This window comes from Scyliorhinus torazame, chromosome 5 (genome assembly GCF_047496885.1).
Source record: "Scyliorhinus torazame isolate Kashiwa2021f chromosome 5, sScyTor2.1, whole genome shotgun sequence".
Classification (NCBI taxonomy): Eukaryota; Metazoa; Chordata; class Chondrichthyes; order Carcharhiniformes; family Scyliorhinidae; genus Scyliorhinus; species Scyliorhinus torazame.
The window spans coordinates 117,206,058-117,233,365 of record NC_092711.1 but is presented as its reverse complement, the minus strand read 5'-3'; the positions used below and the strand labels follow the sequence as shown (position 1 = coordinate 117,233,365).

The 27,308-nt window shown below is 46.4% G+C and overlaps 1 protein-coding gene across 1 annotated transcript in view; it reads right to left on the bottom strand.

Annotated features, from left to right (window-relative positions):
* Nucleotides 1-11,512: 11,512 nt before the first annotated feature.
* Nucleotides 11,513-27,308, bottom strand: part of LOC140417885 (uncharacterized) — a 46,613-nt gene continuing 30,817 nt past the window's right edge. The window contains exons 3-5 of the mRNA XM_072501317.1: nt 26,600-27,300; nt 26,354-26,466; nt 11,513-14,266 (exon numbers count right to left, since the gene is read on the bottom strand). Of these exons, the coding sequence (XP_072357418.1) occupies nt 13,377-14,266; nt 26,354-26,466; nt 26,600-27,300 (1,704 nt within the window). The 3' untranslated portion in view covers nt 11,513-13,376. The remainder of the gene's footprint in view (nt 14,267-26,353; nt 26,467-26,599; nt 27,301-27,308) is intronic.

Here is a 27,308-nt window from a genome sequence, read left to right as displayed (position 1 = left end):
TGGAGCTTGTTCAAGGAACATCTACTGCGTGTCCTTGCTAAGTATGTACCTGTCAGGCAGGGAGGAAGTGGTCGAGCAAGGGAACCGTGGTTTACTAAAGCAGTCGAAACACTTGTCAAGAGGAAGTAGGAGGCTTGTGTAAAGATGAGACATGAAGGTTCAGTTAGGGCACTCGAGAGTTACAAGTTAGCTAGGAAGGACCTAAAGAGAGAGCTAAGAGCCAGGAGGGGACATGAGAAGTCTTTGGCAGGTAGGATCAAGGATAACCCTAAAGCTTTCTATAGATATGTCAGGAATAAAACAATGACTAGGGTAAGAGTAGGGCCAGTCAAGGACAGTAGCGGGATGTTGTGCGTGGTGTCCGAGGAGAGAGGAGAGGTGCTAAATGAATATTTTTCGTCAGTATTCACACAGGAAAAAGATAGTGTTGTCGAGGAGAATACGGAGATTCAGGCTACTAGACTAGAAGGGCTTGAGGTTCATAAGGAGGAGGTGTTAGCAATTCTGGAAAGTGTGAAAATAGATAAGTCCCCTGGGCCAGATGGGATTTATCCTAGGATTCTCTGGGAAGCTAGGGAGGAGATTGTTGAGCCTTTGGCTTTGATCTTTAAGTCATCTTTGTCTACAGGAATAGTGCTAGAAGACTGGAGGATAGCAAATGTTGTCCCCTTGTTCAAGAAGGGATGTAGAGACAACCCCGGTAACTATAGACCAGTGAGCCTTCTGTTGTGGGCAAAATCTTGGAAAGGCTTATAAGAAATAGGATGTATAATCATCTGGAAAGGAATAATTTGATTAGAGATAGTCAACACGGTTTTGTGAAGGGTAGGTCATGCCTCACAAACCTTATTGAGTTCTTTGAGAAGGTGACCAAACAGGTGGATGAGGGTAAAGCAGTTGATGTGGTGTATATGGATTTCAGTAAAGCGTTTGATAAGGTTCCCCACGGTAGGCTACTGCAGAAAATACGGAGGCATGGGATTCAGGGTGATTTAGCAGTTTGGATCAGAAATTGGCTAGCTGGAAGAAGACAAAGGGTGGTGGTTGATGGGAAATGTTCAGACTGGAGTCCAGTTACTAGTGGTGTAACACAAGGATCTGTTTTGGGGCCACTACTGTTTGTCATTTTTATAAATGACCTGGAGGAGGGCGTAGAAGGATGGGTGAGTAAATTTGCAGATGACACTAAAGTCGGTGGAGTTGTGGACAGTGCGGAAGGATGTTACAAGTTACAGAGGGACATAGATAAGCTGCAGCGCTGGGCTGAGAGGTGGCAAATTGAGTTTAATGCAGATAAGTGTGAGGTGATTCATTTTGGAAGGAATAACAGGAAGACTGAGTACTGGGCTAATGGTAAGATTCTTGGCAGTGTGGATGAGCAGAGAGATCTCGGTGTCCATGTACATAGATCCCTGAAAGTTGCCACCCAGGTTGAGAGGGTTGTTAAGAAGGTGTATGGTATGTTAGCTTTTATTGGTAGAGGGATTGGGTTTCGGAGCCATGAGGTCATGTTGCCACTGTACAAAACTCTGGTGCAATTCTGGGCGCCGCATTATAGGAAGGATGTGGAAGCATTGGAAAGGGTGCAGAGGAGATTTACCAGAATGTTGCCTGGTATGGAGGGAAGATCTTATGAGGAAAGGCTGAGGGACTTGAGGCTGTTTTTGTTAGAGAGAAGAAGGTTAAGAGGTGACTTAATTGAGGCATACAAGATGATCAGAGGATTGGATAGGGTGGACAGTGAGAGCCTTTTTCCTCGGATGGTGATGTCTAGCATGAGGGGACATAGCTTTAAATTGAGGGGAGATAGATATGACAGATGTCAGAGGTAGGTTCTTTACTCAGAGAGTAGTAAGGGCGTGGAATGCCCTGCCTGCAACAGTAGTGGACTCGCCAACACTAATAGACATATGGATGATAAGAGAATAGTGTAGATGGGCTTTAGAGTGGTTTCACAGGTCGGCTCAACATTGAGGGCCGAAGGGCCTGTACTGCGCTGTAATGTTCGATGTTCTATGTTACGGCTGCCTTTCACTGGAAAGGAGACGACTGAAGGGTGATCTGATGGGAGTCTTTAAGATGATGCAAGCATTCAATAATTTCAGTAGAAACCTCTTTAACCTAGGGCAGCACTGTGGTGCAGTGGTTAGCACTGCTGCCTCACGGCACCGAGGTCCCAGGTTCGATCCCGGCTCTGGGTCACTATCCGTGTGGAGTTTGCACATTCTCCCCTTGTTTGCGTGGGTTTTGCCCCCAGAACCCAAAGATGTGCAGGATAGGTGGATTGGCCACACTAAATTACCCCTTAAGTGGGAAAAATGAATTGGGTACTCTAAATTTAAAAAAAAAGAGGTTGAGATGAACAGCGTGAATACATTGAAGGGGAAACTGGATACATACATGAGGGACAAAGGAAAAAAAGGAGATGCTGATGGGGGAGCTGAAGCGGGGTGGGTGGAGGCTCATGTGGAGCTAAATACTGACACAGATCAATTGAGCCGACTGGCCTGGCCCTGTGCTGTAGATTCAATGAAACAGAGACAAATATATTTATTTTAGATCTACCTGTAGTGTTATTAACACTATTTACTGTCCAGGATAAAATAAATGTCCTTCAGCAGCTTTTGAGAATCATTTCAGTGGAAATGTGCTCTCCCAGGCTCAGCATCAGGCCACTGGAAGCAAGGTTTGACACCAGCCAGTCCAGCAGAAAGAAACCCTCCAACTCTCCCACTTCAGCAAGTGTCAGAATGAACATGGTTCAGTCCTGGATGTAATTAACAGCAGCAAAAACAGCAGAATCCAATCCCTGTCATCACTTATTGACTTGCTGGTGTCTCAGCACGCGGGGTGACTGAGTAAATCCCTTTGTGAACTTTCCGGTGTGTCTGTTGGTGGGATGACTGAATGAATCCCTTCCCACTCAGAGCAGGTGAATGGCCTCTCCCCGGTGTGAACTTGCTGGTGCCTCTGCAGATCGGATGAAAGAGCGAATCCCTTCCCACACTCAGAGCAACTGAATGGTCTCTCCCTGGTGTGAATGCATTGGTGTGCCTGCAGGTTGGCTGAACAAATAAATCCCTTCCCACACTCTGCAGGAGAATGGCCTCTCCCCAGTGTGAACTTGCTGGTGAGCCTGCAGGTCTGATAATTGAATGAAACCCCTCCCACACTCAGGACAGATGAATGTCCTCTGCCAGGTGTGACCTCCTAGTGTGACACTAGGTGAGATGATTGAATAAACCGCTTCCCACACTCGGAGCAGGTGAAAGGCCTCTCCCTGCTGCAAACCCCCTGATGTGATGCTAGGTGGGATGATTGAATAAAACGTTTCCCACACTCCGAGCATGTGAATGGCCTCTCCCTTGTGTAGACTCCCTGGTGTGTCACGAGGTGCGATAATTGAATTAAACGCTTCCCACACTCAGGCGAATGGCCTCGCCCTGGTGTGGATTACCTGATGTGTCACTGGAGTGAGGATTGAATAAAACACTTCCCACACTTGGAGCAGTTCAACGGCCTAGTGTGGGATGACTGAGTGAAACCCTTTCCACACTCGGGGCAGGTGAACGGTCACTCCCTGGTGTGAACCTGCTGGTGTGTCAGCAGGTGGGATGACTGAGTGAATCCCTTCCCACACACACAGCATGTGTACAGTCTCTCCCTTGCTGTAAATGGTGTGATATTTCTGCAGTCTGTTTAATTGGTTAAAGCCCTTTCCACAGTCAGTGCAATGGACACTCTCACTCAGATCTGTGTTTCTTGGTGCCTTTCCAGTCGTACTGATGTGACGGCCAAAACAGACAATTTATCCTTCGAGATTCAGAGACTGATGGCATTCAGATTCTGGTCATTCGAGTGGCTCTGTTAAGTCTTGCTGCATTTTGAGATTTCTGGCTGCAAATCCTCCCCTTCTGACATCCTGGAAAAGGAGTTTACAAAAGTCTTCACAAAGTACAGGACAGAAATTCAGAGCAGACAATGCTAGTTTCTGTATAATATTCCTCTTCCTTTCCCCTGAATCGGTTATCTCCATCCCACACATTCTTCCCGCATTCTCACTATGATTGTAAATGTATAAGTTAGTTACAGCATTATATCTCAAGACTAGAAATAATTAGCACTTTATTACTTAACCATAAATACTCTATTTAATATGTACCATAATTACAAAACTGGGCATATCTGTGTCCTACATTGATTTACTATCCCCTAGGCGCAGCATGGTGGTGCAGTGTTAGCACTGCTGCCTCACAGCGCCGAGGACCCAGGTTCAGTCCCAGCCCCGGGTCACTGTCTGTGTTGGGTTTGCATATTATCCCCGTGTCTGCGTGGCTTTCGCCACCACAACCCAAAACGATGTGCTGGGTAGATGAATTGGCCATGCTAAATTGTCCTTTAATTGGAAAAAAAAGAATTGCGCCTCCTAAATTTAAAAAAAATTACTGTCCCCTTAAACGTCAATCATCTCTGTGGATGCCAGCCCTTGTGAACATGAGGAAAGAGACCATCCTTTTAGCCAGACAAATAGATGTGTCAAGCTGAGGGAGAGAGACCTGGCCCAACCTTCCCAGAGTCTGCACCTTCCCTGGATTCACTTCCTTTCCCTTCAGTTCCTGCAAGCCACAATTTAACCCCAGAATGAGTAAATGGGAAGGGGGAGAAAAGACAGTGTTTCACTCACAGATTAGGAGACATGAGGAGGTTTACTCTTCTGTGAAGCTCAATCTGAATGCACCCAAAGCCGTGCTCTGATTGGCTGGACGAATAAAGTTCTCCCGATTCCCCCGACAATTTCCATTGGTTGATGCCCCGCACGATGGGCAAGGGGAAGGAAGGTACGTCGGCTGGGAGACACTTTGACTCCAAATCACACTCAATGTTGACCAACAGAAAGAGCAAATCGTCGCACATGCGCAACCCTTCTTACGGTGAACATGCGCATTTCGGGCCGCACATCTGCGCGGTTTCCCAGGCGCGGAGGCTTGTGGGAGCTAGAGCTGCCATTGCTCGTTCGGAGCCCAGTGTCTGAACTCCTGGCACTGGGGGACAGGTAATCGGGAGATGGCGCAGTGAACCCACCCGGATAGAAAATACATATCGGTCGTCACTGGAATTAATTATGACGCACGTTCAGCAAAAGAGTTTGTTAAATTCAGGTGTTAAGATTTAGACATCAGAGTGATATATTACGGAGGTAAATAGCTGAGTGTAAAATAGAATCCGAGAGTCAGCAGCATTAGGGAGGAGAACTGGGCAAAAATTAGGAGGATGGCCAAAAGAATTAGGGCTACAATTGATAGGAGGAAGTCTATGGATAGTTTAGAGAGAGGAGAATTGTCACATGTATTAGTATACAGTGAACTGTATTATTTCTTGTTATACAGACAATGCATACCGTACATAGGGAAGGAAGGAGAGACTACAAAATGCAATGTCACAGTCATAACTAGGGTGCAGAGAAAAGATCAACTTAATATGAGGTAGGTCCATTTCATTTTCAAAAGTCTGATGGCAGCAGGGAAGAAGCTGTTCTTGAGTCGGTTGGTACTTGACCTCAAACTTTTATATCTTTTTCCTGATGGAAGAAGGTGGAAGAGAGTATGGCCCGAGTGCGTTGGGTCCTTAATTATGCTGGTTGCCTTTCCGAGGCAGCGGGAATTGTGGACAGAGCCAATGGATGGGAGGCTGGTTTGCGTGATGGATTGGGCTACATTCACCGTTTGTAGTTTCCTGCGGTCTTGAGCAGAGCAGGAACAATACCAAGCCATGATACAACCAGAAAGAAGGCTTTCCTATGGTGCATTTGTAAAAGTTGGTGAGAGCCGGAGCTGACATGCCAAATTTCCTTAGTCTTCTAAGAAAGTAGAGTCGTTGGTGGGCTTTCTTAACTATAGTGTCATCATGGGGGGAACGAGGACAGGTTGTTGGTAATCTGTGTCATGATATGCAAACATGCAGATAATGAACACAGAGAATAGGACACGGCCAGTGAGCAGTCAGGATACTATGGGGTGGTATCTCACTATAAAAGCGATGAGGCACTCACACCCCACCTCTTTCCACTGACCAACATCTATAGAGTGAGACAGGGTGTATCCTCAGCATCACACCCCAGCACGTGGCTGAGAGCAAGGCTGGTTCAGTTAGACTGAGTTACTACATTTAGATTAACAGAGAGTCGAACTCATTAAGAACTGTGCTAATGGTTCAATAAATCACATTGAACTTACTTCAAAGTCTGGATCATCTTTTACTCAAAGCTGCATCAAGTTGCAGCCCGTGTTATTCCGAAGTACATAATACAACAATCTGGACATCTAAAAACTTGAAGCGCTCGACCCTTTCTACTTCATTTCCATTGATATAGACAGGGGCATATTCTCCACTACGCTTCCTGAAGTCGATGACAATGTCCTTCGTTTTGTTAACATTGAGGGAGAGATTATTGAGGGAGAGAATGTTGTGTGATAACTGGAATATCGGTTTCAAATTTCTATCCTGTCCTGGCAGTGATGACTTTGATTGATGTGTTTACAAGGGATTGGAATGGAAGGATTTGCAGTTGGAAATATCTCTATTCATTGGGACACAGCTAACATCAACGATTCAAAGTAAAGATAGGAATCCTTGCTCCCTGTTCCAAAAGGTTTCAAAAATCAATGCCCCGGCCGATGAAGGCAAGCAGACCATAAGCCTTCTTAATCACCTTGGCCACCTGTGTTACCACTTTTAGGAAATTGTGGACCTGCACACCCAGATCCCTCTGTATGTTAATGTTCCTCAGGATTCTGCCATTTACAGTATACAGAAAGTAAAACAAATGTACGGGTTTAGAAAATCTAGACTGTAGCTTAGCAACCAGGGTTATATTGGGACAGCATGAACTTTGAAGTGGCTCACAGTGTGACAAAGGTCTGGGGAATTGAAGAGAAATCCATAGACGTTGTATTGGATGGTGTCGGTCACTTGGTTTGAGAGTGTGGGTTGTCTAACATTTCACCCATTGGTTTGCGTGAACTGTGTTCTTACTGAGAACATTGAAGTACGAGATAAGGTTTGTAACTTGTGTACACCGGATACCCGACAGCACAATCAGCTCCACTCTCAGCTCAGGAGAGCTCAACTCCACATCCTGTTCACAGGGAAGTTCTCCTGGTGCAGTGGGACCAACATTCATGTTTTAACTGACACCATGAAAAAACATCAGTTAGTCATCTGACTCCTGTTTGTGGAATCTTACTCTGCTTCAACAGGCTGTCATGAAATGGCAACAACTTGTATTTATACAACATGATTAATGTAATAAAACATCCCAATGTGTTTCAGGGGAGATTCATAAAGAAAAACATTGACACTGAGTCACATTGGGCGATATTTTAACAGATGGATAAACGCATGATTGAAGAGGCAGGTTTTAACAACACTCTTTAATCAGGAGAGAGATGGAGCTTCTGGGGAGTGAATTTCAGAGTTTCATACCCAGGTCCTGCCACATTATTAAATTCAGAGATGTGAAGAGGCCAGAATGAGAAGAGTGCAGACATCTCAGAGATTACAGAGATAGGGAGGAATTTGAAACAAGGATGTGTATTTTTAAATAGAGGCATTACCAAACCAGGAGTAAAGTCAGTGAGCACAGGGCTGATGGTGAACAGGACTTGGTGTGAGAAAGCACTCAGGCAGCAGAGTTTTGGATGATCTCACATTTCCGTGTGGGGGTGGGGTAAATGGGAGAGGCTGGTCAGGAATGTATTGGAATCATCAAGTGAAAAGTTACATAGATTACATAGAACATACAGTGCAGAAGGAGGCCATTCGGCCCATCGAGTCTGCACCAACCCACATTAAGCCCACACGTCCACCCTATCCCCGTAACCCAATAACCCCTTGTTATGGGCGAGGCATTTTCAGAACCCCAAAATGTATCATGGAGTTCAACCAACCTGTCCCTTTAATGGAGTTGTTGCTTTTCCTAGCACACGGCTTTTCCCTAGGTATGGGATTACAATTATGGACACGTGGGTTTTTAAACACAAAACACTGTTTATTCCATGAACTCAACATCTTAAATAAACATTGGCTCGCTTAACACCCCTTACTTCAAAGATAACTCAGAAAATATTGCAACAGTAAATAACTCCTTAAAATGTTCCTTCAAACTTCAAAGAGACTTAATACCTTTGAACAAAATCACATCAGGTTAAAGAATATATATATTTTCTGTAGAATGGCAGAGATATATTAGCTTGGTTGACTTCAGCTCCAGAAAAACAGCCAGGCACTTTTAAACTGCTCTCAGCAAAACCAGCCAGGCACTTTTCAAACTGCAAAACCAAACTGCAAAATGGCTGAACTGAGCTGCCCTTCACCCACTCTATGACATCACTGTTTTCTTAAAAGGTACATTGCTTAAACATCCAGTTCTTAAAGGCACTCTCGCATGACACCTCCCCCCAAGAAAAAAAACCCATCAACTTCAAGATGGTTTAATTTTTCACTTTTGCACCATCCACAAAGAAATGCACACAGTAAATATGCATTTTCATTTAAAGAAAACAACACACGCAAACAGGTATAATAATATATTTCTTTGTTCTTCTTCCTCCAACCGAAATCCTTCTCGATTGACAGTCTCTTTGAACAAAGTCTCTGTACGATCCATCCATTCCTCTACTCCTCGGCATTTCTCTTCAGAATCAAATAATTTAGTTCAATCTGACCACAGAGCCCCTTGCAATTCTCCAATACAGGAGCATTGGTGATCACAGCTTTCAGGCAGTCAAATACCTGTTGAAAGTCTGCTGTCCATTGAATTTTTTTACGTTTCTTCAGCGATTCCATCAGTGGAGTAATCACGCCACAAAACTTTTGCACAGCTGTTCGATCCAATCCACTCATGTTAAGAAATCGCCTTATTTCCCTTCGTCTTGAGGATAACGGAAACTCCGCAAGGAAAGTGATTCGGGCTTCTCCAAATTCACTGTCGGCTAGGTTTATCACCAAACTCGCCTCCTGAAGTCGATCAAAGAACTCCATACGATGTTTTAAATGTTCTTTCCATGTCTGGAAGTTGGGAATAAAAGCAGATTGTCCCACTTTCTCCATGCAATCCTTCAATGGTGGGGCAGGATAAGAGTCCGTTCTTGTAACTGCATTCACCTTTCTATAGTCCACACACAATCGTTGGGTACCGTCTGGTTTAGGTACCATTGGTATGGGTGAGCTCCATTGGCTGCAACCCACTTCAATTATGCCATTTTTCAGCACACTCTCAATCTCTCTGTTAACCTGTGCCAATTTTACTGAATTAAAAATATCCGCCTCATCCGCCACCTGTTCTTGTTCTTTTTCAACCATCTGATCAAAAATCGTTTCTGATAATTGCACTTCAACTTCATCTTCACTCTTTGATTTCTCCTCTTGTCTTAACCTGTGACTTTGCGACCTTGTTACTACACAATCCGGACAAATCCCAGGATATTCGTCCTTCAACACTTCAGTTCTCTGATTTTCCATTGGCTAATCAACCACAGTAGGCATCACTCCCACCTGCGATCCAGCTATATCATTACCCAAGATAAACTATCTTGTCCAGGAATACAGTTTATCTATTACTCCTACTACCACTTCACCACTCTTCACTGGACTTTCCAACCTTACCTTATATAATGGAATGCTACTCCTCTCACCCTGAATTTCGCATATTACCACCTTTTCTGGCAACATTCTTCCCAAACTACATAATTCCTCATCTCTTACCATTAAAGATTGACTAGCCCCTGTATCTCTTAAAATTGTGATTTCTTTACCTGCTCCTGATACACGAGTAAACTTTACCCACACAAGTAAATTCTTTAAAGACATCTGGCACCTTCTTCACAATTACTTCTTGAACAGACTGTATAATCGTTTGCACCTCCTTCGCATCCCTTGGGCTTTCCTTTACCACTCTAACAAACCCCACTGTCTTATCCTGTTTTACCACATCAGCCTTCCCAGTGCTTTTCTTCAACCACCAACACTGTGACTTTACATGGCCTAGTTTATTACAGTGAAAACATCTGAAACTTTTCATTTATTTTCCACCGTCCTGGATTTCTTTTTTAATCTGAGGTACACTCCCTTTATTGTCTCCCATCAGATCACCTTTACCTTTACCACTTGAATATTTCTCATGTCCCCAGTTTCTATCCCTCACCGGCTGAAACTGATGTTGGAAACCAATCTTTGATTTATGAACTAATTCATAATCATCTGCCATTTCTGCTGCTAATCTCGCAGTTTTAACCCTCTGTTCTTCCACACGAGTTCTCACTACATCAGGAATTGAATTTTTGAACTCCTCCAAAAGTATAATTTCTCCGAGAGCTTCATACGTTTGGTCTATTTTCAAAGCCCTAATCCACCTATCAAAATTAGTCTGTTTGAGCCTTTCAAACTCCATGTATGTTTGACCAAATTCTTTCTTTAAATTTCTAAACCTTTGTAAGCTTCAGGCACTAGCTCACATGCACTTAAGATGGATTTCTTCACCTGCTCATAGGTTCCAGATACCTCCTCCGGTAGTGATGCAAACAGTTCACTAGCTCTACCTACCAGCTTTGTTTGTATCAGTAATACCCACATGTCCTGTGGCCATTTCATTTATTTAGCTACCTTCTCAAATAAAATGAAAAAGGCTTCCACTTCCTTCTCGTCAAACCTTGGCAATGCTTGGACATATTTAAATAGATTCCCACCAAGCCTTCGACTATGACGCTCTTTCTCATTATCCTCATCCATCTCCTCCAACTGTACGTGTCCCTTTACGTCTGCCAATTTTAACTGATTGTCATGTTTCATGGCCATTTTCTGAAGTTCAAACTCCCTCTCTATCTTTTTCACTGATCTGTATCTCCCTTTCTTTTTCTTTTTGTTCTGCTAGGACTCTTCTTTCTTTTCTCCTTTCTTCTCTCTTCTTTTCTTTTTCCCCTCTCTCTCTCTCGTATTCAAGCTGCTTTAATTATTTCTCATGTTCCATTTGTTTAATTTGCAACTGAATTTTTGCCATTTCCAATGAGTCAAACTCTATCTCAGGCTACTTTAAATGCTTCACCACCGCCATAATTACCTCATCTTTTCGCATTTTGTCAGGTAATGTTAACTGCAATGTTCTTGCCAAATCTAACAGTCTGCTTTTCGTTTCTGTCCGTAAGGTACTACGTGTACCATTCACCATCTCCAAACACTTCTGAGCCTCTGAAAGAGCCATTGTTCACAACACTCTCCCCACTTAAACTAAAATACCACACCGGAAAAGCAACAATCCTTCACTGTCTTTAAGTTCACAAAAGCCAATCCAATAGATAGACTTGTATCCCCCTCGAGCCCCCAATTGTTATGGGCGAGGGGTGTTCAGAACCCCAAAATGTATCATGGAGTTCAACCAACCTCTCCCTTTAATGGATTTGTTGCTTTTCCTAGCACACGGATTTTCCCTAGGTGTGGGATTACAATTATGGACACGTGGTTTTTAAACACAAAACACTGTTTATTCCATGAACTCAACTTAACATCTTAAATAAACATTGGATCTCTTAACACCTCTTACTTGAAAGATAACTCAGAAAATATTGCAACAGTAAATAACTTCTTAAAATGTTCCTTCAAACTTCCAAGAGACTTAACATTAAACAAAATCACATCAGGTTAAAGGATATATATATTTTCTGTAGAATGCAGAGATATATTAGCTTGGTTGATTTCAGCTCCAGCAAAACAGCCAGGCACTTTTAAACTGCTCTCAGCAAAACCAGCCAGGCACTTTTCAAACTGCAAAACCAAACTCCAAAATGGCTGAACTGAGCTGAGCTCCACCCACTCTATGACATAACTGTTTTCTTAAAGGTACATTGCTTAAACATCCAGTTCTTAAAGGCATGACACTCCTCCTAACCTTTTTGGACACTACGGGCAATTTAGCATGGCCAATCCACCTGACCACCTAATCCACCTAAAGGTGACGCAGGCATGGATGAGAGTTTCAGTCGCAGGTGAGCTGGGGTGGAGATAGGTGACATTACGGAGATTGAAATATCTGGTATGAGTGATGGTGTGGATATGTGGTCAGAAACTCATCTTGGGGTCAGATCTGACACGGAGATTGTGCAGAGTGTGGTTCAGCCTCAGACAGTTCCCAGGGAGAGGGATGAACTCGGTAGTTAGGGAACAGAATTTGTAGTGGTGACTGAAGACAATGGCTATGATCTTCTCAATATTTAATTGGAAGAATTTTCTGCTCATCCAGTACTGAGTGTGGGATAAGCAGTTTTATAATTTAGGAACAGTGGAGGGATGGTGGTGAGGTAGAGCTGGGTATTGTCAGTGTACATGTGAAAACTAACAGTGCTTTTGGATGATGTCACCTCGGGACAGCGTGTAGATGGGAAATAGGAGGGGCTGAGGACAGATCCTTGGGGGACACAAGAGTACAAGAATTTTGGAAAGGCAGGTTGGAGATGGGGTGCTAGTTTGCAAGGATGGTGGGATGAAAAAAAAAGGATGATTGATGACAGTGAATTTAAGAGAGAATCATTAAGGATATCAGTCACATGGATAAGTTGGATGGTCAGCATTTTTCTGAGGACAGGGTCAAGGAAGCAGACGGTGGATCTCATGGACAAGATGAGCTCTGAGAGGGGAAGAGATAGAGAAACTGGAGAAAGATGGGAGTTCAGGGCTCAGACTTTTAGGAAATGTAGAAATGGTTTGGCCTAGTGGGTTAGTGGGAGGGAAGCAGCAGAGGCAGCTGATCAGATTGTCTCAACCTTAGTGACAAAGAAACTCCATGAGCTCCTCACACTGGTTGTTGGAGGTGAGGATGGAGGAGACAGGGGAGAGGGAGATCACTTCAAAAAGAACTTATGTTAGAGACTCAACACACTGTGTTTAGCACAAAACTGATTAATTTGTCAAGATATATGGGCTGGAGTTTACTAACATCAGCAGAAACAGACCCCAAGAAATATAGTTCAGTGTGAATATGATTAATCACAAAATCCAATCACTGTAGTTCATTGGGAACTCACTGATGTTTGCACAGGGTGGATGAGGTAGTAAATCCCTTCCCACACTCTGGGCAGGTGAATGGTCTCACCCCAGTGTGAACTTGCTGGTGTCGCAGCAGTGTGGATGACTGAGTGAATCCCCTCCCACATTTGGAGCAGGTGAATGGCCTCTCCCCTGTGTGAATTCTATGGTGTGCAGAGAGTTGTTCTGCTCCCCTGAATCCTGTCTCGCAGTAAGAGCACTTGAATGGTCTCTCGCCTGTGTGAACGCGTTGATGGCGTATCAGTTCCCCAGGACTTTTATAGCACTTCTCACAGTCTTGGCATTTAAATGGTCTCAGTGGTGTGAACACGTTGATGATACATCAATTCTCGGGGACTTTTATAGCACTTTACACAGTCCGAGCATTTAAACGGTCTCTCATCAGTGTGAACACTCTGGTGTTTCAGCAGGGTGGATAAATCAGTGAATCTCTTCCCACACTCTGAGCAAGGGAATGGTCTCTCCCCAGTGTGGACTCGCTGGTGCGTCAGCAGTGCAGATGACTGAGTGAATTGCTTCCCACACTCTGAGCAGGTGAACGGTCTTTCCCCAGTGTGAATTCGTAGGTGTACAGTGAGTTCTTCTGATCGCCTGAACCCCGACCCGCAGTGAGAGCACTTGAACGGTCTCTCATCAGTGTGAACAATTTGATGACGCATTAGGTCCACGGAACTTTTATAGCACTGCCCACAGTCTGGGCATTTAAACGGTCTCTCCTCAGTGTGAATTCGCTGGTGTTTCAGCAGGTTGGATGACTGAGCGAATCCCTTCCCACACTTGGAGCAGGTGAATGGCCTCTCCCCAGTGTGAACTCGCTGGTGCGTCAGCAGCCCTGATGTGCGAGTGAATCCCTTCCCACAATCGGGGCAGATGAATGGTTTCTCCCCACTATGAACTCGCTGGTGTCTCAGCAGCTGGGAGGATTGGGTGAATCCCCTCCCACAATGTGGACAGGTGAATGTTCTCTCCACACTGTGAACCCGCTGATGTTGCAGCAGATTGGATGATCGAGCAAATCCCTTCCCACACTCAAAACAGGTGAACGGTCTCTCCCCAGTGTGACTGCGTCGATGAGATTCCAACTCAGATGGGGATCTAAATCCCTCCTCACAGTCTCCACATTTCCAGGGTTTCTCCTCACTGTGAATGTTGCCGTTTTCTTCCATGTTAAAAATTCATCGATATTCAGTTTACAACTAAATGAGGAACTGTGTCAGATTATGACGTGGTTTGCTTTGTGTTTCTTGAAAATCCTCCCTTTCGAGTATTCTGTGAAATTGATTTGAAACAGAAAATAGGGAGTGAGAAAAAAAACACAAAAATACAAAGGCAGGTTCTGAAATTGAGCTGAATGAATCTGGTCATTTGTGGGCCGGCACTCGGAAAAATGACCATGAAAGCTAATGGATTGTTGTCGAAAACCAACTGGTTCATTAATGTCTTTCAGGGAAGGAAATTTGCCACCGTTGTGGACCGAGTCAAGACTCTGACCTCTGTAACAACATAATAGGAGAAGTAAAACATTTGGCCCATCGAGCCTGCTCCACCAATCAGCACAATCATGCCTGATCTTAATCTTCAACTCCACTTTCCCATCAGCTCCCCAGATCCTTTTGACTTCCCAAGAGACCAAAATAATAATCATCTTTACTATTACGAGTAGGCTTACATTAACACTGAAATGAAGTTACTGTGAAAAGTCCCTAGTTGCCACATTCCAGTGCCTGTTGGGGTACACAGAGGGAGAATTCATAATGTTCCCCAAACAGCACGTATTTGTGACTTGTGGGAGGAAACCCACGCAGACACAGGGAGAACAAGCGGTAATCGAACGTGGGACCATGGTGCTGTGAAGCAACAGTGCGAACCACTGTGCTACCATGCCGCACTCAATTCCCTTCATCTCAGCCTCAAATGTATTCAATGATGGAGCATCCACAACCCTATGGGGTAGAGAATTCTGTGATAAGAAAAGCAGAGAGGGGAAGTGAGAGACACAGAGCGAGAATGGGAGCAGTGGGACAGGAAAAGGTGTGGGAGTCACAGAGCGATGGAGAGGTATTTTATAAACCTACAACTGAACTACAATTTCCCAAACCCTCAACCTCCACCTTCTAGATGGACCAGGTCACCTTCGTGACTTGCCTGACAGTATTGGATTTCCTCTATTTGAATATGGGGCAGAGCGAGATCTTTGCCTTCAGTCCCCAGTACAAACTCGTTAGCCACTGACTCCAGCCCTCTCCCTGGGAATTGGCTGAAGTAAACTATTTATTAATTCCCAAACCGAGATTCTGAGCACACATTCACATCACCAACTGGACCGCCTATTCCCACGATAGCAAGATTGACCGACTCCACCCTGGTCTCATGGGCGGATCCTATTGCCCCCAATAAAGATGGCGGCCATGCATGCGCTCTGCTGCCCAGTGCCCCCTATAAGGATGGCCCCTACTTCGTCTATTGAACAAGATGGCGGCTGCATAATCGGTCCAAACACGGGACCTCGAGCTTTTCATTTGTTGTATGAGACCTCGATCCGGTTTTATTCAAGCTTCCCTTCCTGCACCGGGTGTTTATGAAGCCTCCCCTCTTGCCCACCGCCTCCATTTAACCTCACTCACCTGTTGTCTCCAATCAGTTTCTGGTCTTCCTGCGACTCCAACATCAACCCATCCAACCACTGCCAACACCCGCACTGCGCACGCTCCAGCATGAGCGGTACTGCGCCTGCGCCTCCCATGGTGAAGTTAGGGTATATTCCCCCTCTCAGTGCATGCTGGGTAGCCGAATCGCCATTACGACGCGATATTGTTGAATACAAATTCAACTTTCGTGGTCCGATTATAATTTGAACCACAGATGTAAAACGCTTAAGTCCACATTATGAATGGTGGGGATCTGCTCCACAGAATATAGAGAAGGAGAGGGATGGCGGACTTATTGTGGTAGATGTTGTTGCCAGCAACATAGGTAGAATACAGCAAGAGGTTCTCCTCAGGGAGCATGAGCACCTTCGATTTGAATTAAATAGCGAACAAAAAAGTAATAGCCTTCAGATTACTATCTGAGTCATGAATAAATTTGCTGAGAGTAAATGGGGTCAAAATGTCGAATGCGTTATTCGTGTGGGAGAAATGACTTTTGATTCAAAAGGCACTAGCGTCAGGAGTGGGGAAAGAGAGAGTTGTATCAATGGGATAACCTTCACTTGAACCAGATTGGGACTAGTACCCGGGTGAATCACATATATAGGGCTGGTGAAAGACAGATTTAAACAAACTGCAACAGGGTTGAGGCGAGGGGAAAGACTGAAATTTAACGAGCAAAGCCAAGGCAATAGTCAAAGTAGCAATACAGGCAATGATAACCAGAGTTATCAGTTATGTACAAATATAATAATGCAACAGAGGGTCAGAGTAGGGAAACAGGATAGAAAGAGATTTAAATGCTCTCCATCTGAATACACCAGTATTTGTAATAAGGTAGATGAATTGATGGCAAGATAGAAATAAATGTGCATGGTATCGCAGCCAATACAGGGATGTGTTTGGAAAGTTGCTCAGGCTGGAAACTGAATATTACGGGGTAGTTGACTTCACAGAGGATAGGACGAGATGAAAGGGTATGGGTTAGTTCTGTTGATCACATTTGAGATCAACACAATCGTGAGAAATGATCTCGGCTCAGAAGATGAAGATGTAGAATTAGCTTGTCTGGAGATAAGCAAAATAAGCTTAGTAAGTCTCGGTTGTATTTAGTAGTTTAAATGTCACCTAACAGTAGCAGCCTGGTCGATTTATAATAGCTGCAGAAATAATAGGGACTTGTGAGAAAGGTAATCGTAGGTATTTATAACCTCGATATGAATTGGATAATGTGAAATGGCAGGGGTAGGATTCAGGATGGCTGCATTGTGTATAGTTCAAGTGAAAGGGGGTGGCCTGGTAGCACAGTGGTTCGCACTGCTGCTTCTTAGCACCAGGGTCCCAGGTTCGATTCCCAGCTTGGGTCATTGTCTGTGCGGAGTCCACACGTTTTCCCCGTGTCTGCGTGGATTTCCTCCGGGCGCTCCGGTTTCCTCCCGCAAGTCCCAAAGACGTGCTTGTTAGGTGAATTCTCCCTCCGTGTACCCGAACTGTCACCGGAGTGTGGCGACTTGGGGATTTTCACAGTAAATTCATCCCAGTGTTAATGTAAGCCTACTTGTGACACTAATAAAGTTCATTATTATTTTATTTTTATTCATTCAAGGGATGTGCATTAACGGGCTCGGCCAACATTTATTGCTCATCCCTACCTGACCTCAAGAAGGTGGTGGTGAGCTACCTTCTTGAACCACTGAAGTCCCTGAGGTGTTTGTACACACGCAGTACTTTTGGGGAGGGTGTTTCAGGATTATGACCCAGTGACAGTGAAGGAATGGCAATATATTTCCAATATAACCTCACACTTTTCCACATTGTATTTCAGCTGCCACTTTTCGCTCACTCTCCTAGCCTATCCAAATCCTTCTGCAGCCCCCTCAATACAACCGTCTCTCTACAGATCTTTGTATCATCTGCAAACTTAGCAACAGTGCCTTCAGTTCCTTCTTCCAGATCATTAATGTATATTGTGAAAATTTGTGGTCCCAGCACAGACCCCTGAGGCAAACCACTAGTCACCAGCGGCCATCCTGAAAACGACCCCTTTATCACCACTCTCTGCCTTCTGCCAGTCAGCCAATCCTCTATCCATGCCAGGATCTTACCCTGACCACCATGGGCTCTTCAACTTATTTAAGTCTCCTATGCGGCACATTGTCAAAGGCAAGAATTGGGCCTGTGGTAACATGAAAATTGGTCAATTTGATCTAGAGATTAATTTATGACTGGATGGTAATTACTTATATCACCATCTCTCATTATCTTGGATAGGAAGACAATTGAACTGTTTCATACTATCCCTTTATCGGATTCTGTACAATCCCTTATTCATACCGTTTCAAATGTTGAGGTTAATCAGAGTTGGAAGGTCTCTCTTGCCGGTACATTTATCCTCATTGCACATTCTTTACATACACTACAATTAGGCTTTTACATTTTTACAACAAATAAAACTGAGCCTTTCACTATAACTACTGATTAAGTAATTGTAACTCAATGAAGGCTCACTTCTTACTCAAGCATTACATACTGGTAGGTAATTAAAACAGTAATCGAGAAAAGAGTTGAAGCTTTTCATCTTCCACTCATCAGGACATTCGCAAGAATAGAAAATTTAAAGGGAACAACAATTTAAACTTCACGAGAAGAGAGTGTTGATTTGTTGGTAAGTGGACTCTGATTGGGAGAGGTGTTGCCATGGGGAGGCGTTGCCATGGGGAGGCATTGCCGTGGAGAGGCATTGCCATGGAGAGTGCACCAGTTAACTGAAGAGACAAGCTTTGTTTAAATTCAAACCAGGCAGGTTGACTCTGATTGAATCAGGCATTTCCTGTGGAATGAACCATGTAAAATGTAAAGTTGCCATTGACCCAGATGACCATAGGCTGCTTCCCCTTTGAGGGGGAGAGATGACTGATGGTGATTTAACCTGAGGATCACCACATCCCAGATGAAGGGCAAGGTTGAGAAGGAGGGGCCTTCCTGAATAACCTCAGCCGGTATCGGGATTGAACCCGCGCTGCTGGCCTTGCTCCACATCCCAAACCCGCAATCCAGCCAATGGAACACACCTGTCACTATTTTGTTCAGTTCAAGCAAGCATATGAGTTTCCAGCTTCTTCTGTCTGCATCAATCAGGGCTCTGTGTAGTCACAGATGTAGCTTCTGGAACACAGAAGTGCACCACTCTGAAAGCCCGAATGACAATCTTAAATTGGGTGCCAGCGTAATTCTTACAACATTCAGGATTGCTTAACAAATATTATCCAATTGCGGATCACATCTAATGAAGCACAATGGGTTTTGCAGCACTCAGCATCGCCGAATCAAGGTTCATTACTAACAATTATCCAATGATCTTTCTTATTGTCACAAATAGGCTTACATTTTTAAAATTCATTTTTATGGGATGTGGGCATCGCTGGTTAGGTCAGCATTTATTGCCCATCCCTAGTTGCCCTTCAGAACGTGGTGGGGAGTTTCCTTCTTGAACCGCTGCAGTCCTTCAGTTGTAGGTACACCCACTGTGCTGTGAGGGAGGGAGTTTCAGGATTTTGCTCAGTGACAATGAAAGAACGGTAATATATTTCCAATTTAGGGTGGTGAGTGACTTGGAGGGAACCTCCAGGTGGTGGGGTTCCCAGGTATCTGCTGCTCTTGTCCTTCTAGATGGTAGGGGTTGTGGGTTTGGAAGGTGCTGCCGAAGGAACCTTGGTGAGTTACTGCAGTGATCTTGTCGAGGTACACAAGTTTGCTCCTTGTTGTCTGTGGTGCAGGGTTTGAATGTTTGAGGAAGCTGGAGCAATCAAGCGGATTGCTTTGTCCTGGATGGTGTCAAGCTTATTGAGTGCTGTTGGAGCTGCACTCATCCAGGCAAGTGGAGAGTATTCCATTACACTTACTTGTGCCTTGTAGATGGTAGACAGCCTTTGAGGGGTCAGGAGGTGAGTTACTCGCCGTAGGATTCCTAGCCTTTGACCTGCCCTGGTAGCCACAGTATTAATGTGGCTGGTCCAGTTCAATTTCAGTTTAACACTGCAATGAAGTTACTGTGAAAACTTAATTAATTATCACCTTCATCATCAGTGGCTTTATGTAGTTCAATCTATAGTTAATAAAGAAGAGTTACTAAATGTGAAACAGCTGAAAGAAATTGGAGATAAAATGGCTTACTTGACCTTGTTACTTATAACAATGAATACAGTGTGAACAAGATTGATTTTTAAAACTAAAAATGACTCCCCAGGCCTCCCTCCATTTTCCCACATTGCAACAGTGACTCCACTTCAAAAGTACTCCATGGGCTGCAAAATGCTTTGGGAAGTCCTGCGGTCATGAGAGGTGTAATAGAAATGCATTTTTTTCAATTGGCCACAAATTTGTATATGGTACATTTAGTCATTAATAAAGATTCATGTTTTAATTTTATAAAATGACCATGTCTTTGACATTATTTGTTTGAAAACACAGTGAAGTTGTGTGATTTGGAATCCGCTGCCTGCATTGCGAGACTGTTTTTTTTTTTTTATAAATGTTTTATTGAAAATTTTTCCCCAAACAACAATTTTTCCCCTCTTACAAAGCAAACGCAACAATAACAATACAGAAATTTTAAACAATACACAAGTAACAAAACACCTTTATCTTTGACCTAAACTAAACCCCCCCTCCCCCTGGGTTGCTGCTGCTGGTCATCTGTCTTCCCTCTAACGTTCCCCTAGGTAGTCGAGAAATGGCTGCCACCGCCTGGTGAACCCTTGAGCCGATCCTCTCAGGGCAAACTTTATCTGCTCCAGTTTAATGAACCCCGCCATATCATTTACCCAGGCCTCCAGTCCGGGGGGTTTCGCCTCCTTCCACATGAGTAGGATCCTGCGCCGGGCTACTAGGGACGCAAAGGCCACAACGTCGGCCTCTTTCGCCTCCTGCACTCCCGGCTCTTCCGCAACTCCAAATAGAGCTAACCCCCAGCCTGGTTTGACCCGGGCCTTCACCACCCGCGAAATCACTCCCGTCACTCCCTTCCAATACCCTTCCAGTGCCGGGCATGCCCAAAACATATGTGCGTGGTTTGCCGGGCTCCCGCCACACCTCCCACATTTGTCCTCCACTCCAAAGAACCTGCTCAATCTTGCTCCCGTTATGTGTGCTCTATGTAGCACCTTAAATTGAATCAGGCTAAGCCTGGCGCATGAGGAAGAGGAATTTACCCTGCTTAGGGCATCAGCCCACATACCCTCCTCTATCTCCTCCCCTAGTTCTTCTTCCCACTTTCCCTTTAGTTCGCCCACCGAGTCCTCCCCCTCTTCCCTCATCTCTCGGTAAATCTCTGACACCTTGCCCTCTCCGACCCACACCCCTGAAAGCACCCTGTCCTGTATCCCCTGTGTCGGGAGCAATGGAAATTCCCTCACCTGTTGTCTAGTAAATGCCCTCACCTGCATATATCTCAAGAAATTTCCCCGGGGCAACTTATACTTTTCCTCCAATGCTCCCAAGCTCGCAAAAGTCCCATCTATAAATAAATCTCCCACCCTCCTAATTCCCAACTGGAACCAGCTCTGAAATCCTCCATCCATTCTTCCTGGGGCGAACCTATGGTTGTTCCTGATTGGGGACCCCACCAGGGCTCCCCGCACCCCTCTCTGTCGCCTCCACTGTCCCCAGATATTTAATGTTGCCGCCACCACCGGGTTCGTGGTAAACTTTTTAGGTGAGATCGGTAGCGGCGCCGTCACCAGCGCCTCTAAACTCGTCCCTTTACAGGACTTTCTCTCCAGTCTTTCCCACGCCGCTCCCTCACCCTCCATCATCCATTTACGTATCATTGCCACATTGGCGGCCCAATAGTAATCGCCCAAGTTCGGTAGTGCCAATCCTCCTCTGTCCCTACTACGCTGAAGGAACCCCCTCCTTACTCTCGGAACTTTCCCTGCCCACACGAAGCTCGTGATGCTCCTGTCTATTTTATTAAAAAAGGTCTTAGTGATTAGGATAGGGAGACATTGAAATACAAATAAGAACCTCGGGAGGACCATCATCTTAATTGCTTGCACCCTGCCCGCCAGCGATAGAGGCTGCATGTCCCACCTCTTGAAGTCCTCCTCCATTTGTTCTACCAACCGTGTCAGATTAAGTCTGTGCAAGGTTCCCCAGCTCCTAGCGATCTGAATCCCCAGGTATCGGAAGTTTCTTTCCACTTTCCTTAGAGGCAAGCCTTCTATCTCTCTACTCTGGTCCCCTGGATGTATCACAAATAATTCACTCTTCCCCATGTTTAGCCTATACCCCGAAAAATCCCCGAACCCCCTCAAAATTCGCATAACCTCTATCATTCCCCCCGCTGGGTCCGACACGTATAACAATAGGTCATCCGCATATAACGAGACTCGGTGTTCTTCTCCCCCTCTAATCACCCCTCTCCATTTCCTGGAGTCTCTCAACGCCATGGCCAGAGGTTCAATTGCCAACGCGAACAACAATGGAGACAGCGGGCATCCCTGTCTTGTTCCCCTATATAGTCGGAAATACTCCGATCTATGTCGACCTGTAACTACGCTTGCCGTTGGAGCCCCATAAAGAAGTCTAACCCAGCTAATAAACCCGTTCCCAAACCCAAACCTCCTTAACACTTCCCATAAATACTCCCACTCCACCCTATCAAATGCCTTCTCTGCGTCCATTGCCGCCACTATCTCTGCCTCCCCCTCCACTGGGGGCATCATTATCACCCCTAATAGTCGTCGCACGTTAACATTCAGTTGTCTCCCTTTTACGAACCCTGTCTGGTCTTCGTGCACCACCCCCGGGACACAGTCCTCTATCCTCGATGCCAGTACCTTTGCCAACAATTTGGCGTCCACGTTCAACAATGAAATGGGTCTATAGGACCCGCACTGTAACGGATCTTTATCCCTCTTCAAAATTAACGATATCGTCGCCTCCGACATCGTCGGGGGTAGAGTCCCCCCTTTCCTGGCCTCATTGAACGTCCTCACCATCAACGGGGCCAACAAGTCCACATATTTTCTGTAATACTCCACCGGGAACCCGTCTGGTCCTGGGGCCTTCCCTGCTTGCATGCTTCCCAGTCCCTTAATAACCTCGTCCACCCCAATCGGTGCCCCCAGGCCTACCACCCCCCGCTCCTCCACTTTCGGGAACCTCAATTGGTCCAGGAACTGCCGCATCCCCTCCTCTCCCTCTGGGGGTTGAGACCTATACAGTTCCTCATAGAAGGTCTTGAACACCTCATTTATCTTTCCTGCCCTTCGCACCGTGTCTCCCCTTTCGTCTCTAATTCCTCCTATTTCCCTCGCTGCTGCCCTCTTTCGCAATTGATGAGCCAACAGGCGACTCGCCTTTTCCCCATATTCATACCTCCTCCCCTGTGCCTTCCTCCACAGTACCTCCGCCTTTCTGGTGGTCAGAAGGTCAAATTCCGTCTGGAGTCGTCTCCTCTCCCTGTACAATTCCTCCTCCGGGGTCTCTGCAAATTCCCTATCCACCCTTAAAATCTCCCCCAGTAATCTTTCCCTTTCCTTGGCCTCTGTTTTCCTTTTGTGGGCCCCAATGGAGATCAGCTCTCCTCTGACCACCGCTTTTAGTGCTTCCCATACCACTCCCACCGGGACCTCGCCGTCGTCATTGACCTCCAGGTATCTCTCAATACACCCCCGCACTCTTGCACACACTCCCTCATCCGCCATCAGTCCCACATCTAATCGCCAGAGTGTTCTCTGCTCCCTTTCCTCTCCTAATTCCAGGTCCACCCAATGTGGGGCATGATCCGAAACCGCTATGGCTGAGTACTCAGCTTCTTCCACCCTAGAGATCAACGACCTTCCCAAAACAAAAAAATCTATCCGGGAGTACACTTTATGGACATGGGAGAAGAAGGAATACTCCCTAGCCCTAGGTCTAAGAAATCGCCATGGATCCACTCCCCCCATTTGGTCCATAAACCCCTTAAGTACCTTGGCCGCTGCCGGCCTTCTTCCGGTCCTTGAGCTGGATCTATCTAGCCCCGGGTCCAGCACCGTATTAAAGTCCCCTCCTAAAATCAAGTTTCCTACCTCCAGGTCCGGTATACGCCCCAGCATCCGTCTCATAAATCCCGCATCGTCCCAGTTTGGGGCATACACGTTAACCAACACGACCTCCATTCCCTCCAGCCTGCCACTCACCATTACATATCTACCTCCGCTATCTGCTACGCTGTTCTTTGCTTCAAATGCGACCTGTTTCCCCACCAAAATGGCCACCCCTCTATTCTTTGCGTCCAGTCCTGAGTGGAACACCTGTCCCACCCATCCTTTCCTTAGCCTAACTTGGTCCGCCACCTTTAGGTGCGTCTCTTGGAGCATAACCACGTCTGCCCTTAGTCCTTTCAAATGCGCGAGCACTCGGGCCCTTTTTATCGGTCCGTTCAGGCCTCTCACGTTCCACGTGATCAGCCTCACTAGGGGGCTACCTGCCCCCCTCCCGTGTCGACTAGCCATTACCTTCTCTAGGCCAGTCCCATATCCCGCCTCCGCGCTCCCGCTCGCTCCCCCAGCGTCGCACACCATCCCCGCCCACCCACTCTTTAGCCATTTCCTTTTGGATTTCCGCTGCAGCAACCCAGTTGTCCCCCCCCCCCTTCTCCCTCCCTCCTCCCCTCCCCGCTAGATCTCTTTCTAGCTTGATTGCTCCCCCCATATTACTTCCGTAAGTCAGCTAACTTCAACTGACCCCGGCTACTCCTGCTCACTCCTCGACCCCCCCCATGTGGGGAACTCCCATCCGCCTTGCGCCTGTCTTCCCGCCTTATTCTTTCTGGTGCGGGAACATCCCTTTACCTGACCCGCCTCTTATGGCGCAGCTCCCTTTCCCCTCCCCCTCCCCTTCCCCATTCTCCAACTATGTCCCGTCTTTCCCCCCTCACCGGCGCCCACATTTCCCCAATGTCTCCCCCCTTCCCTGTTTACTTCTCAATTAACTTCCACCGTAACATTAACAATAACATTTCCTGCAGCATCAGTCCCTCAGTTCCGATCCAATTTCTCTTCTTTGATGAAGGTCCATGCTTCCTCCGCCGTCTCGAAATAATGGTGTCTCTCCTGATACGTGACCCATAGTCTTGCCGGCTGCAGCATCCCGAACTTCACCTTCCTTTTATGCAACACCTCTTTGGCTCGGTTGAAGCTCGCCCTCCTTCTCGCCACCTCCGCACTCCAATCCTGGTATACCCGTACCACTGCATTCTCCCATCTGCTACTCCGCACCTTTTTAGCCCATCTCAGGACCTCTTCTCTATCCTTAAGGCGGTAAAATCGCACGATTATCGCCCTGGGTGGTTCCCCCGCTTTTGGTCTTCTCGCCGGAATCCGATTTGCCCACTCCACCTCCAAGGGGCCCTTAGGGGCCTCAGCACCCATCAGTGAGCTCAGCATCGTACTTGCGTACGCTCCACAGTCCACTCCTTCCACACCCTCAGGGAGACCCAGTATCCGAAGGTTCTTCCTTCGCGCTCCATTTTCTAGGGCTTCGATCCTTTCAGTACACTTTTTATGAAGTGCCTCGTGCGTCTGTGTCTTAACCGCCAGGCCCAGGATCTCGTCCTCAATATCTGTCACCTTCTGCTCCACCACACGGAGCTCTGTCTCCTGGGTCTTTAATGTCTCCTTGAGCCCCTCAATTGCCTGTAGCAACGGGGTCAGCACCTCCCTCTTCAGCAGCTCCACGCACCGTCTCACAATTTCATGCTCAGGCCCCCATGTCGCCTGCGCTTTCTCCGCCGCCATCTTGTACTTCTCTCTTTCTGACCCTTTGGTCGACGATTCCTCGCGCTGCAGCCGCCGCCGCCGGTTTTTTCCTCCTTCATTTGGGGGGGACTCCCTTCTCACACGCCCCACACCGGGTTGCGTCGTCGAAAAATTCCCCGTTGGGGCTCTTAAAAGAGCCCGAAGGTCCGTCGGAGCTGGAGCCGCCGAAGCGTGCGGCTAGCTAGGCATCACCGCAACCGGAAGTCCCTTCAGTGGCCTTGATGAGGTCTTTTCACAGTTGTTCCCTCTGCTGCTAGAATTCACCTTTGATACAGGCCCTCAGGTCAGCTTGCAGCTTTAAGCTTGCCCTTCCCCCGCCTGCATGCTGGAAGAGGCCCTGTTTATCCTGTAGTTGCAGCCAAATCTTTCACTGTTTCTGCGTGTGTCTGGCAACCAAGAGACATACCCTTCCTGGGGGACACTGTCGGGGGAATATTGCCGCCTTCTTCCCACACCGGGAAATGTCAAACAAATGCCGTGGGGGCCCTGTAAAAGAGCCCAAAAGTCCGTTCCAAGCAGGAGCTGCCGAATGTGCGACCTAGCTCTGCATAGCCGCACCCGGAAGTCGCATTGCGAGACTGTTTTCCAAAAGAAAGGAAATGAAAATTGCAGGGAAAAGGGATTAACTGGGTAGCTCTTTCAAACAGGCAGCATGATCAAGATGGGCAGAGTGGCCATCTCCTAACCTCTTGATTTTGTCTGCCTCTCAAGTGAGTGGTAATGACCTGGAATACACGCCCCATGAGTGTGGGAGAAACAGAGATGATGGAATAATTTAGAAAGGACACTTGTGGAAAATACACTTACCTGGATGGAACAGGGAAATGGGACTCACTGAATTGTTCTCGCGGAACCAGCAGGAACGTGATGGACTGAATGAGTGGAAATGTGCATTCCCAGGCTCAAAGAGTATCAGCCCCCTGGAAGCAAAGTAATGAAACCAGCAAGTCCAGCAGAAATAAACTCTCTGATCCTCCCTCTTCACCAACTGTCAGAAAGAACACGGTTCAGTCCTGAATGTGATTAACAGCAGAATCCAGCCAATGGAATCACTTGTGAACTCGCCGGTGTCTCAGCAGGTTGGATAATTGAGTGAATCCCTTCCCACACACTGAGCAGGTGAATGGTTTCTCCCCAGTGTGAACAAGTTGGTGTCTCTGTAGGGCAGATGGATCGCTGAATCCCTTCCCACATTCGGGGCAGGTGAATGGCCTCTCCCCGGTGTGAACGCGTTGGTGAACAACCAGGTTGCAAGACTGACTGAATCCCTTCCCACATGCAGAGCAGGTGAATGGCCTCTCCCCGGTGTGAACTCGCTGGTGTGTCTGCAGGTGTGCTGAATTCCTGAATGCCTTCCCACAGTCAGAGCAGGTGAATGGCCTCTCCCCAGTGTGAACCCGCTGGTGTGTCAGCAGGTGTGATGAATCCCTGAATCCCTTCCCACACTCCAAGCAGGTGAACGGCCTCTTCTTGGTGTGCACATGGTGATGTTTTCGCAGGGTGGATGAATCACTGAATCCCTTTCCACAGACAGAGCAGGTAAACGGTCTCTCTCCAGTGTGAATGCGTCGGTGTGTTTCAAGAGCAGACGGGAACAGAAATCCCTTCCCACAGTCCTTACATTTCCACAGTTTCTCCATCAGTGGGTGTCCTTGTGTCTCTCCAGGTTTGACAATCAGTTGCAGCATTGTCCACACATGGAACATGTGTATGGTTTCTCCTCGCTGTGAATGGTGTGATGTTTCTTCAGGCTGTGTAACTG